This window comes from Sinocyclocheilus anshuiensis, unplaced genomic scaffold, assembly GCF_001515605.1.
Source record: "Sinocyclocheilus anshuiensis isolate Anshui unplaced genomic scaffold, SAMN03320099.WGS_v1.1 scaffold522, whole genome shotgun sequence".
Taxonomy (NCBI): domain Eukaryota; kingdom Metazoa; phylum Chordata; class Actinopteri; order Cypriniformes; family Cyprinidae; genus Sinocyclocheilus; species Sinocyclocheilus anshuiensis.
The window spans coordinates 1,078,695-1,092,038 of NW_015544185.1; the positions used below are offsets into that span (position 1 = coordinate 1,078,695).

The following is a 13,344-nucleotide window of genomic DNA, read 5'->3' on the forward strand; positions in this document are numbered from 1 at the left end:
ATATATATATAATATTTATTTATTATAATTGCCTTGAATGCAGTTGCCATCACTTCCATGACTTATATTTCCAGGTAAAACTATATTTTTAACATCGTCTGTTTGGCTGAATGGTTCAGAATTGAATCAGTAGTGTTTGCACACATTTTTTTTAGTGCATTGATATGAGTAATATTTCCATTAGATGATCAACTGTCCTGCCAGTGTGACTGATAAATGCAGAGCACATTATAATTCAACACACTGCGCGTCATCACATATCGGTTATTTTTCCTGGAGGCATATTCGCTTCTCGCTTTATTTGCTCTTCAATTTATGTCCTTAGCAGATGCTTTCTTACCAAAGCTATATTCTTTTAGACTTTGACAGTGGTAATGATAACTATGATACAACAACTCAACATTATGTTTAACATCAAAATCTATAAATGTGCTTGTTTGACAAACATTTCACTCTCCGGGCATTAATCCAGTTTGGTTTTTAACTGTTTGATTTGACTGTTATATTACCTGTAGTTTTGTCAGATATCAATTCTGCCCCCTTGTGGTCGTTTATTGTATTATTGTACAGTCTGTTGGTTTCTTTGTTGCAGAATCAGTTGATTCTTGGTGTCATGGGTGTAGACATCGCCCTCAATGAAATTAAAGAACTCACACCGCGGTATAAGGTAAGTGAAATAAATCACTTTTTCTGTCACTTTTCTTTTGATCATCAGTCTTTAATTTGCATCTCTGTACACAGCTTGGAGCCAATGGTTACACGTTTGCCATAGATCCCAATGGCTATGTGCTGCTGCACCCCAACCTACAGCCTAAGGTGAAAAGCATTTGAGTTTGTAGACCTTAAAATTAGACCAAAATGTAGTTATTTTCTTTTTCTACCTTCCATTCTTAAATGCATGTTCATCTCTGTAACCATAATAATAATTTTTTCCTAATGGATTTGTGTAGATCATTAACTTCAGAGAGCCGGTCACATTGGACTTCTTGGATGCTGAACTTCCAGACCGCAACAAGGAGGAGGTGAACATCTCTACAACGAGTTCTCCCTGCAAATGTGCCAAATACATTATTAAAATGTCATTAAATTACTCATCAAACAACATGGCCGGGTTTAGCAAAGTAGGACGTGCTTCTGGATGAAGAGCGTTTTTGGGTCTTGGAACAAAATTCCCAATTCACTTACTTTAATTTTTAATGAATACTTTTATTTAGCAAGGATGCATTAAATTGATCAAAAGTGACAGTAAAGACATGTATAATGTCTATTTCAAATAAATGTTGTTCTTTTGAACTTTCTATTCATCAAAGAATCCTGATATTAAAAAATGTATCATGGTTTCCACAAAAATATCAAGCAGCACAACTGTTTTCTACATTGGTAATAATAAGAAATGTTTCTTAAGCAGCAAAAATAGCATATTAGAATGATTTCTGAAGGATCATGTGACACTGAAAAATCAGCTTTGATCACAGAAATAAATTACATTTTACAATATATTTAAATAGAAAAGTTATTTTAAATTGTAATAATATTTCAAAATGTTACTGTTTATACTGTATTTTTTATCAAATAAATGCAGCCTTGGCGAGCAGAAGAGACTTCTTTCACAAACATTTTTACCAACCTCAAACTTTTGAACAGTATGTACCTGGAAAACTTTACAGCGACTTGAGAACGTCACAGCTTGATTTTAAATCATGTTTAAATCCCTTTAATGTGTTTACAATCCAAGAACACACTGCAAAATAGTAATCTGATCTAGTAATACAATGAGGCCATTTTAAATAAGGATAATGAAATAAAGTAACATAAACTTAAGGACTATAGACGTGTTGCCCTATCATCTGTGGTCATAAGCTCGTTTGAGAGACTGGTGTTGGCTTTTCTGAAGGACATCACTGCACCCTTACTGGACCCCCTGCAGTTTGCTTATCAAGCAAACAGGTCCGTGGATGATGCAGTCAACGTGGGACTGCATTATATCCTACAACATCAAGACAAACCAGAGACTTATGTGAGGATCCTGTTTGTGGACTTCATTTCAGCTTTCAATACAATCATCCCAGCACTCCAGACCAAACTAACCCAGCTCTCTGTTCCTAGCTCTATCTGTCAATGGATCACCAGCTTTCTGACAGATAGGCAACAGCTAGGGAGACTGGGGAAATTCATTTCAAACAGCCGCACAATCAGCAATGGCGCCCCCCAGGGATGTGTCCTCTCCCCACTGCTCTTCTCCCTCTACACCAACGACTGCACCTCTATTGACCCCACTTTCAAGCTCCTGAAGTTTGCAGACGACACTAAAGTCATCGGCCTCATCCAGGACGGTGATGAGTCTGCATATAGAATCGAGGTTGAGCAGCTGGCTGTCTGGTGCAGTCTTAACAACCTGGAGCTGAACACGTTCAAAACAGTGGAGATGATCGTGGACTTCAAGAGAAACCAAGCACTCCCTCCACTCACCATTATGAACAGCACTGTGGCTGCAGTAGAATCATTAAGGTTCCTGGGCACCACCATCTCTCAGGACCTGAAGTGGGACAATCACATTGACAGAGATTGTACTTCCTTCGCCAGCTGAGGAAGTTCAACCTGCCACAGGAGCTGCTCACACAGTTCCACTCAGCCGTCATTGAGTCTGTCCTGTGCACTTCAGTAACTACAGAGGACGATTCGGACTGCTGAGGGGATTATTGGTGCTCCCCTGCCCACCCTTCATGAACTGTAAATATCCAGAGTGAGGAAAAGGGCTCAGAGAATCACTCTCATCCAAGCCACCTTCTTTTTGAACTTTTACCATCTAGCCAGCGCTACAGAGCACCAAACACCAGGACTGCCAGGCACAAGAATAGTTTCTTCCCCCAGGCAATCTACCTCATGAACAGTTAAATGTTCTCCCCTACTGTTCAATAAAAAGATGTGCAAATACCACTTTTATTTACTTAATACTACCCTACATTGTAAATTCTATTCTATTCCATCTATGTACCACAACAAATTTTGTCTATTTCTGTTACAAATGTGTATTTTCTTATTAACTGTGTTGTTGTTGTTGTCTCTGTGTACTGGAAGCTTTCAGAACAAATTCCTTGTATGTGCAAACACACTTGACAATAAAGCTCTTTCTGATTCTGATTCTGGATCTTGTATTTATCTTTTTGTAGATCCGCCGTCAAATGATTGATGGCAAAGCAGGACAGAGGAGAATCAAGACACTGGTGAAGTCTGTGGATGAGGTGAGTCACATGACCTCTTACTGAATATAATGGCATACAGTGTGATGATCTTACGGCTGGTTGGTAATGTGCTGCTATTTCTGTGTGTATTTTTAGCATTACATTGACGAGGTCCAGAGGACGTACATATGGAGTCCAGTAGAGGGCACAGATTACAGGTCAATATGACACTCTCATTCATACTGCATTTCTGTTGATGACTTTAAAATGAATGATTTCAATCGCTTTCAATTAATAGTCAATGTAAAGATATAAAGTGCTTTAAGTTGCCATTGTTTATGAAATGTGCTATATAAGTAAACTTGCCTTACCTAAATATAACTGGTTGCAAGTCTAGTTAGTAGTTACTCAGTTACTTATATTACAAATGAATTAAAGAAAAATATTAATTTTATAATGTTGTGCTGTCAGCACAACAGTATTTGAATATATATCTGAATATAATATTTTTTTCTTACTCAGTATTTTTGTCTTGTTTTCCAAATATCTAAACATTCTTAGTACAAATATCTAAACATTCTTAAATCAAGATACATTTACTTAAGAAGCAAAGTTATATAATGTTTTCTGAAAAATTTATCAAAATTGAGTTCTAACTTAAAGGGGTCATATGATGCTTTTTTAAAGATCATTATTTGTCTGCCAGCAAAATAAAAAAATAATCTTGTATTCCCTTCCCTTTTTCTTGTTTTAAGTATAAACTCACTTAATTTTTTTCAGAAAACATTGTCACATATCATGCACTTGCTTTAAAAAGTGTGACTGGTTGCTAGTTTGTATCCTAGAAAGCACCAGATGTGGTCATATGCAAAAGATATTGAAATTCTTCCTTTCTTTCCTTGCAGTCTTGGTTTAGTTCTGCCGTCCTACAGTGAAAACCACATCAAGGCCAACCTGAGTGACCAGATCCTCCAGGTCCAGTGTAAGTACCAGGGGCAGGCTAACGCGAAGCCTGCTTACCTTTCTTTCTTCCCAAAGAGACTTCCTGTTCCCCCTCCCGCCCCTCTCGTCCAATCAACGGAAGCCCCTCCCCTTTCTCTGACATCACAGCAGCGTCGGGTCCGAGCGTGGATTCCCGGCGAGCGACGTCGCGTTTCAGCGCTGGGAAAGTGAGAGTGGACGTGTTCTTCTGTGAAACCCCACCCCACCTCTTCCCTCTTCCCTCCTGTCCTCATGCTGTTCTGTACTGAGGTGATTTTTCTTTCCCTGCACGGATGCAAAGAAAAAACCCTCACTAAAAACCAGAGAGGTGAAAGCTGTGGTTTTACTGTGTTTACTGAGTTGAAAATAATGGTGACCATGTGCTATTATTTTTCCTTTTGCCGAAACATTTAAAAAAATGCTCTCGTCTTCTCTCTCACAATGACGATTCTGAAGCATCTTTTGTCTGGACAGGTTTTGTGTTTTTGTTTTCATTAGCGAGATGTGAAAAGAGGCATGCTTTTGCTTTTCACTGTGTGCTTTATGTGTTCAGTCGTGTTTATTATTTGCTTTGATTCATGTGGATGCTCACTGTGCTGTATTGTTTGCCGGCAGCTTTGGAATCAGTCAATAAATAAGAAAAAAGTATCCCACAATGCCCCCTAACAGGTCATTGTCCCGCACGGGAGATGGAACGCCTTTGGTTTTCCTTTCTTTCCTTCTTTTTCCTTGTTTTTTGATTGCTTTTATTTATATATATATATATATATATATATATATATATATATATGTTGTATTTAGTTGCATTTGTTGATTTTAGTCAGTCTCTCTTGTTTGTTTTATATTTTGTTTGTTCTCTTTCATTTGGTTAATTTGTTCTTTATTTCTGTTTTATTCATTCTTTAGTTCTTTTGTTTGATCTTGTTGAGTTGTGTTTTTTCTGTTTTCATTTGATGGTGCTCATTCGATCTTTCATCAATCACTTTTGCTTGCATTTTTGTTCTTTTTTGCTTGTTCATTTGATCCCTAGTTTGTTCTTTCATTCTTTTTCTTTGTCTGTTTTTGTGTATTTTTCACCTGTTCATTCTTTTGTTCTTTTTTTTTTTCATTTCAATTGTATTGATTTCATTCCTCCTTGGTTTAGTTTTTGTTCATCTTTCATTCTCTCTTATTTGTTTGTTTCATCTTTTGTTTATTCTTCAATGTGTTTTGTTTGATCTTTTTCATTTGATTCATTTATATCTCTTTCAGTTCTCCCTCTCTTTCTTTCTGTAATTTGTTCTTTAATCTAATTTTAGTTCTTTCACTTGTTATATTCATTGTTTTGTTTGGTTTTAGATGTTGGGTTTTTTATACAGGTATATTTAGTTTATTCTTTTGTGCATTTTGTTTGTTATTTCAGTTGTTTTGTTCCTTTTTGTTTGTTTGACATTTAGTTTGTTTTTGTGTATTTTTCTATTGTTTATTTATTTATTCCTTCATTAAGTCTGTAGTTCATTATTTCATTTATTTTATTTTTTGTTTCCTTTGGTTTATGCTTTCATTCCTCTTAGCTTTAAATGTAGTTTTTCTTTTTCTTTCTTTTTCTTTTTTTCTTTCTTTCTATCTTTCAAAGCGTTCCTCTCTTCCTAGCGCATATGTGATTCTCATTTTGTGACACATTATTTTTCTCCATGTTTCATCATACGGTGAAGGTTCATTAGTTCTGATTCTGCTCCCGTGTCCTCAGATGTTCTCTCCTCATCTCCATCCTAATGGAGTTCGTTCACTGCCTCCGTCTACTTGTTGCATATATTCTTTGCGACATGTCATTCATTTTGGTTTCCTGTTCTCAGTTGTTCATTACTGTTTTGACTGACTTGATTTTCCTTCTTTTGAGAAAAACAATATTTTTATTCAAACAGTCATTGAATAAAATATTGTCTGTGACCCCCCCCTCCTCCCCTTACCCGTCCCCCCTGTTTCTTTTCTGCTCTCTCCTCCTCAGACGGATCAGTATTCAAGGGCAAGTATACACCATATTGGTCCACTACCTTTGTTACTCTACTTCCTTCCTCGTACCCTTGTCCTGAACTCCCCGCTGATGCCCACCTCGTTCCAGCCTGCTTGCCTCCTCTGTTCCTCCTGCCCGCCTTGCCTTCAAGACCCTCCTCTTCCTCTCTCTCCTCCTCTTCCTCACTCTCTCACTCACCCACTCACCCTCTTGCTGCGGCCTACACCCACATCTTTCTCTTTTCTCCTTTTCAAGCTCTCTCTCTCTCTTTCTCTCTCGGCTCGGACAAACGTTTAAGGTCTCTCCCTGGCATCTCCTGAAGAATAAAATATGATTTTTCTCTCCATGTCAAACGTATTTCTGATCCCTGTGTCCATTATGTTTGGGAATATTTTCCTCCATCTGTCTCCTCCTCCTCCTCCCCTCTTTCTTCCTCAGTGACAGTGTTAAATCCTCAAATTGGTGCATTTGCTGTTGAAATTGTCAGTTGTTATTTGTCACGGCTAGTAGACGTCCTACTCTACTCTAGTCATATAGATGTAGTATTTAGTTTGAAAGCATCCCTAAAGTAAACTTTAGCCTTTCGGTAGTACAAGTTAGTATTACGGTAGTACAGGTATACAAGCTTATTGTGGTCGTTATTGAGAAGTTATGATTGCACTTTGAGTGTAGCATATCATTGTCTGTTTGTTCTGAAATTTTTGCCCTCATCATTTACTCTCCCTCATTTTGTTCCAAAATCATTTGACTGACTTTTTTCCATTAAACACAAAATAACTTTTGCAGAATTTTCATGCTGCTTTATTTCATTCAACAAAAATATATAGTGCCTGTCGATCTCCAAAAAGATTAAAAAGCACCATAAAGTATTATAAAAGTCTATTATTGTGTGCTATAATCCAAGTCTTCTAAACCAATATAAAATCTTTGCGCGAAGAACCAACCAAAATCATCATTCGCCCAATTTTTGAAAGATTTTCAATAAACAGTTATTTTAAAATTGATTTATTACTCACAGAACGCATCATATGGAGAAAAAAGCAACAACAACCTTGAAATATAAGTCAAAATTCACATGGACCTCTATGATGGTACTTTTTTAAAGCCTGAAATTGCCTGATCAGTGTTAGTTTAGTATTATTTACATATATACTATTATAGTATTTCTTAATATTTTGAATTCGTTTTTATTTTTATATTTTCAGTGTTCATTTTAGTTTTAAGTTTTAGTCACTTTGTTAATATGCTTTTGCCATTTTTATTCATTTTTGTTTTTAAATATTTCTATTCAGCTTTAATTTACTTTTAGTAATTTTAGTACTTCAGTTAAAACTTATTTCAGTTAATTGTTTTTCATCTAATATTCATGATTTTTTAAATTTTTTTATAGTTTTATGTGCTTTTGTCATTTTTATTAATTCTTGATTTAGTAATTTTAGTACTTCAGTTAAAACTACAGTTAATTGTTTTTCATCTAATATTTATGTTTTATTTCATTTTTTATTGTTTTATTTTATTTATTTATTTATTTTTAAAACACATTAGATGATACAGTGCAATCAGTAGTAATTCAGTAAATGCACAGCTAAACAGTTTTTAAGCTGGATTTAAATGTGGCTACTAGTTTTAGTTAACAGTAACAGTGCCCCGATCAGTATATGCTTTCACTGAGAAAAGAGCAGCTTGAACATCCTCCAAAACATCTCCTGTTGTGCACCACATAGGTTAGAGGGTGAATAAATTATCTTGAATTTTTATTTTTGTCCAAACTCTTCCTTTAAATCTTGAAGATTAAGCAGAAATGTTTGCCATACAGGCTAATACTTAAAGACTTAAAGATGTGTATGTGCATGTATTGTTGCCTTTAGTTTAGCCAGCCAGTTTATTCCCTTAGGTTGTCTCTTACTATTCATATAATCACTAGTTCTTGTTATGGAATGGGCAGGAATAGGCTGCAGATGAATTTGCTAGATGGCCTCCTTTAGGTCCTGTCTTGTTGTTTTGGTGACAAGAGCGCTTGGTAGCGCCCGGTTTGTTTGTCGTCCTCCTCTTACACCCCTTGTTCTCATCAGCTTGACCCCTCTGTACGTCTATCACCCCCCAGACTGCCACCACAGACGCTCTGCTATGTCTTCACATATCCTGACCTGGAAGTGCAAGACATTGTGGAGGGAAAAACTACCTGGGCACAACAGTGGCTGTGGGTTTTATTGGATACATATATATTCTGTATATACAGATTAATTGCTACTTGAATGCTTGCTTTACATCACAATTTGTGAAATATCAAGACATAAAATATAAAAATAACAGCCCTGCATCTTGAAAAAAAATCTGCTGATTACCAAAAAGGGCTATTATTACCAATATTATTCAAAAATACCAATAAACACTTTCCATCATGTACATTTAGAAAATAAGAAAAAGAAGATTTTTCAAATTTTAAATGTATATATATGCTCTCTCTCGCTCTCTCGCTCTCTCTCTCTATATATATATATACAGTATATATATCAAATGATGTTTTGGTTTTAATGACAAAAAGAAGTATTCAAAATGTATCATTCAACTTACAACTTGAAAAAGTATGTTCAAATACAATTTGTCAAAAAACTTTACAAAAAACAAACTTTTCCACAAAATCTGTAATTTTCTGTCACTGTTTGGGTTTAGTAAAACACCCGCAGATGTAGCAAAACAGGCACTATTTTTGGAATCAGCACCCTGAAATTAAGCAACAAGTATTGCATCTCATTCAACAGGTATGATGCAGGACAGTGTGATGAAGGTGAATGCTGGAATAACATCAGGATAATGTGCAGTAGATTAAACTGGGTTGCCCTCTCTCTTCCCCTCCACAATGCTGGGCACTTTCTCCGATTGAGTCTCTGGAGCGGCTCCATGGTGCCAGTCTGAGGGGCGATCACCTCCATCAGGACCCCTGCCTCACCCACTCCCAGCTAAACGGTTGGCCATGTTGATGCCTGTTGAAAACGAAAGCGGCACTCCACGCTGTTCGTGGGAAAGGCATCGGAGAACTCGCTTCGTCTCAGTGTGTATCCCGAGGGTCGAGCCAGTTCTCCGACTTGCAAAAGAATGAAATTCGGATGAAATTTGAATCAAGCTAAAAGTGTCTGCTTTCCAAATTACGCCATTATTTCGGCCAGTGCGACTCCATTGAAGGCACCATTGTGGCTAACGCTGGTATACCCCCATGATTCCTCAGTGTTGCTATGGTAACGCCCCCACTGCGTTCCTGCACCTTTTGAAGAGCAGCTGATGTTCATTTGTTTCTCAGAAGCCTCCCTGTGTTCTCCGTCCTCCGCTTCCCCTGGATAATCTTGCCCGTTTCTGTTGCAGATTTTGAGTCTCTCCTGCCAAACACTTTTGAGTCAGAGGGACATGTGTTCATTGCCCCCAGGTAGCTTTGTGTGACTTCTTGAAGCCACGTTCCTGTTTTCGTGCATACGTCCATCTCTAACTTCCTTTTCAACATACCGTAGTCACTGTAGTCTCTGTGTGTGTGTGCTGTGCGTAACGTGTCTTTCCATTTTAACCCAAGTCAATGTGTTTATTTATTGTGTTTTGTCTGTCAAGAGTCCTCGCCATCACCCGTAGGAAATCCTAATAAGATCTCAGTTGTATCTCCTAGACAGCATTAAGAGCAAATGGAGGCTTTTACTGTTCTGGGTTCATCACAAGTGCACTCTTAAAAATAAAGGTTCTTTATTGGCATTGATGGTTCCATTAAGAAACATCCACGGAATCTTTCTATGCACCAAAAAGTTCTTTATAGTGGACAAAAGGGTTCTTTGGATGTTTAAAATGTTCTTCATACTAAGAAAAAAAATGGTTCTTTTTTAGAATGTTTACTGAAAGGTTCTTTGGGAAACCAAAAATGGTTCTTTAAAGGAATAGTTCACCCAAAAATTAAAATTTGCTGTACTCACCCTCAGGCCATCAAAGATGTAGATGAGTTTGTTTCTTCTTGGGAACGGATTTGGAGAAATGTAGCATTCCATCACTTGCTCACCAATGGATCCTCTGCAGTGAATGGGTGCCGTCAGAATGAGAGTCCAAACAGCTGATAAAAACATCACAATAATCCACAAGTAATCCACACCACTCCAGTCCAGCAATTAATGTTTTGAGAAATAAAAAAAATTAAAAAATCCATCATAAAGTCGTTTTAACTTTAAACCGTTGCTTCTGGCCAAAATACGAGTCCATAATCCATAATAATGCTTCCTCAAGTGAAAATGTCCATCTCCTGTTGTCCTCTCACATCAAAATCCACTGACATATTTGTTTAGATCTGTTTTGGACTGTTTTGGCTAGCAAATGGTGTTTGATCCATGCATGTTTCTCTCCTGATTCACACGAGACAACTTGTTCACTGGAGGAAGTGTTTTTATTATGGAATATGGATTGTGGTATTTTAGTCTGAAACAACAGTTTGAAGTAAAAAAAAAAAACAAAGATGGATTTGTTTCTTGCAAAAATGCAGCTTTTCACTTAACAAGATGTTAATTGATGGACTGGAGTGGTGTGGATTAAGAAACATTTTTGGGTAAACTATTCCTTGACATTGCTGCAAAAAAATATATATATATATTTTGTAACCTTTGTTTTTAAAAGTGTAAAACGTTTATCCACAGAAAATAGTTTTGCTCGGTTTATACAAACAAGCAAATGTGTACATTATTTCACTTACAGTGGAACTGTATGGCGCCAGACATTCAGAAGTGTCTTTCTTAAAACTCTTATTTTATTTCTTCTAGTTATGTTTAATGCCGTTTCTGCAGATGGAGAATGCGCTGTATTAAATACTTCTAAATACTGTGTTAAATGAGTACACTGACAAAAAATTAAAGTAGAAACAACTGCTAGTAAATTTTACAAATAATAAAAAAAAAGGCAAGTAACATTAAAATTTGAGGTAGAAACACTGAAATAGTGAAGCATGCTTTTATTTACAATTTTGAAAAATTATTTTTACAGTATAGTTGTAAATTACAATGGTAGCAAAACCTATAATGCATTGTAATGTCTTCGCACGATAAACTTCCATTGTTCGTATATTATTATAAATGTGATTTTTGTTTGTTTTTACAAACTTGAGCAACAAGTTGATAATATTTTCTGTGGTAATTACAGCTGCTAATGAAGCATAACTTGTTTTGAGCCTGAAAAACTGCTATTTTTAACCTGAGAAAAAGACATCATTAATCTTACATATGTCTCCTTTAGCTTCAGAAGAGATCTCAACAATGTCTCAAATTGCGATTAGATTTTCCAAAGTCTACAATTACTGTAATTTTAGAATGAACTCAAATGTTCCTCTATGCTATGCTCAGTTTTATAGCTCTGTACTCTAACTGTACATCAACATTATATATTTCTTAAACAATTTAAAGAAAAACAAAGATAGAGTTCGTACTTGAAGCGTATCTGAAAGCCATGCTATGAAAGCGCAACCTCTGAGCAGTAAACTCTGTGTTTGAATCATTGTCGTCTGCTGTCATGGATCAGTATCTTCTGACGTTCAGTAGATTCTCCTCATGTCTTCTCCACATCTCATCTCTGCAGCTCTCACGCGGCTCCTCTGTGTCTGTGTGTGCATGGCGTTCTCCTCACTTCCTTACATACGGCAGCAGTATCAAGGGGAAGGTTGACTTTGGTTTGCATGGATCTAGAGAAGTTCACGTGCATGCGTCTATGAATGATCATCTTTCTCTCTGTGTTTTTAAAGCATATACACTCCAAAAATCATGTTCTTAGTTAGTAGCTTTGTAATGTTTTCCAGTAAAAATGTCTAAACATCCCTGAAAAGAAAAAGTGCAATAATTATGACTTGTTTTCAGAGAATGCGCCTTGAAGTTGAATTAAGTGAAAAAAAATGGTGTAGGATTTACTTTGAAACTATTTTCATTTAGAAATTGGTAGTAAATTTTACTAATAATTACTAACACATTGAATTAAACATGAAATTTTGAAGTAGAGAAACTGAAATTGTGTTTGTTTTTTTTTGTGTAAAATGTTCTAAAATACTTTCATTGACTAATTTTTACAGTGTTTTAGACAAAATGCACTGCAGTTTTACTTCTCATGTGGATTTATCTTGTTTCAAGGATGTTTAGATATTTTTACTGGAAACCAGACAAAGATACTGGTTAAGAATAATTTTTTTGCAGTGCGGTTATGTTTTATGTGTGTAATTGTAGTGTTTTATGTGTTTAAGATGTATACATGAATGTAAAAAATTCTCACTGTCTGTTAAGGGTTTGCAGTCTATAATATAACTGTTTATGATGTTAATCTTTATCAGAGAGAGTTTTCCAGTGTGGAATGATGTGTGTTTTCCTCAGGGAATACTGCAAAGACCTGGAGCTGTCCAACAACAACACAGAGTTCCTGCTCAACTTCATCGCTCTGATGGAGAAGGTCACGCCGGACTCCAAACAATGTGAGGCTCACAGATCTTGTGTGAATTATTTAATAACATAACGCCCTTTTAAAGGACTTTCTGGCCGTAATTTTCATTGTACAGTCGGTTGAGCATTATCCAAACATCATATGTTCCTGTTAAAAAGAACATCTTAAACCAGCCTTGCTGGTCTAAACAGGTCTGTTGGCCGGTTTTAGCTCGAACACTGAGCTGTAAGGCCAGCTGAGACCACCTTAAAGTATCTACCCCCAATAATCAGTGTTATATTAGTATTATTTGTATACTTTTATACTGTTTATTAATATTGAGTGGGTTTTTTTTTGTTTTTTTTTTAAGTTTTAGTCATTTTCTTATGTGCTTTTGTCATTTGTATTACTTTTAGTTAGTTTTTTTGTCAATTTTTGTTTCATTTTAATTTTAGTACTTCAGCTTATTTAATTTAGTTGCCAAGGCAATTATTTGTATACTTTTATACTGTTTATTAATATTGAGTGGTTTTTTTTTTGTTTTTTTTTAAGTTTTAGTAATTTTCTTATGTGCTTTTGTCATTTGTATTACTTTTAGTTAGTTTTTTTGTCAATTTTTGTTTCATTTTAATTTTAGTACTTCAGCTTATTTAATTTAGTTGCCAAGGCAACATTTCTAACTTCCTAATTTAGAAAGTTATTTAAGTTTAAGCTTTTTCATTTTATATTCAAATACTTATTTTGACTGTATTTCATTTACAAATATATATTTTT

General features: G+C 35.8%; 1 protein-coding gene across 4 annotated transcripts in view; it reads left to right on the top strand.

Annotated features, from left to right (window-relative positions):
- LOC107696459 (voltage-dependent calcium channel subunit alpha-2/delta-2-like) overlaps window positions 1–13,344 on the top strand; it is a 214,030-nt gene that overhangs the window by 190,073 nt on the left and 10,613 nt on the right. For 2 of the 4 annotated variants that reach the window (XM_016496797.1, XM_016496798.1), the window contains 8 exons: window positions 593–667; window positions 742–816; window positions 951–1,022; window positions 3,171–3,242; window positions 3,339–3,400; window positions 4,088–4,164; window positions 9,517–9,577; window positions 12,525–12,622. In XM_016496797.1, the coding sequence (XP_016352283.1) occupies window positions 593–667; window positions 742–816; window positions 951–1,022; window positions 3,171–3,242; window positions 3,339–3,400; window positions 4,088–4,164; window positions 9,517–9,577; window positions 12,525–12,622 (592 nt within the window). Of the gene's footprint in view, window positions 1–592; window positions 668–741; window positions 817–950; window positions 1,023–3,170; window positions 3,243–3,338; window positions 3,401–4,087; window positions 4,165–6,150; window positions 6,864–9,516; window positions 9,578–12,524; window positions 12,623–13,344 lie in introns of those variants that run through there. The other 2 variants (XM_016496800.1, XM_016496799.1) reach the window with 2 other exon arrangements.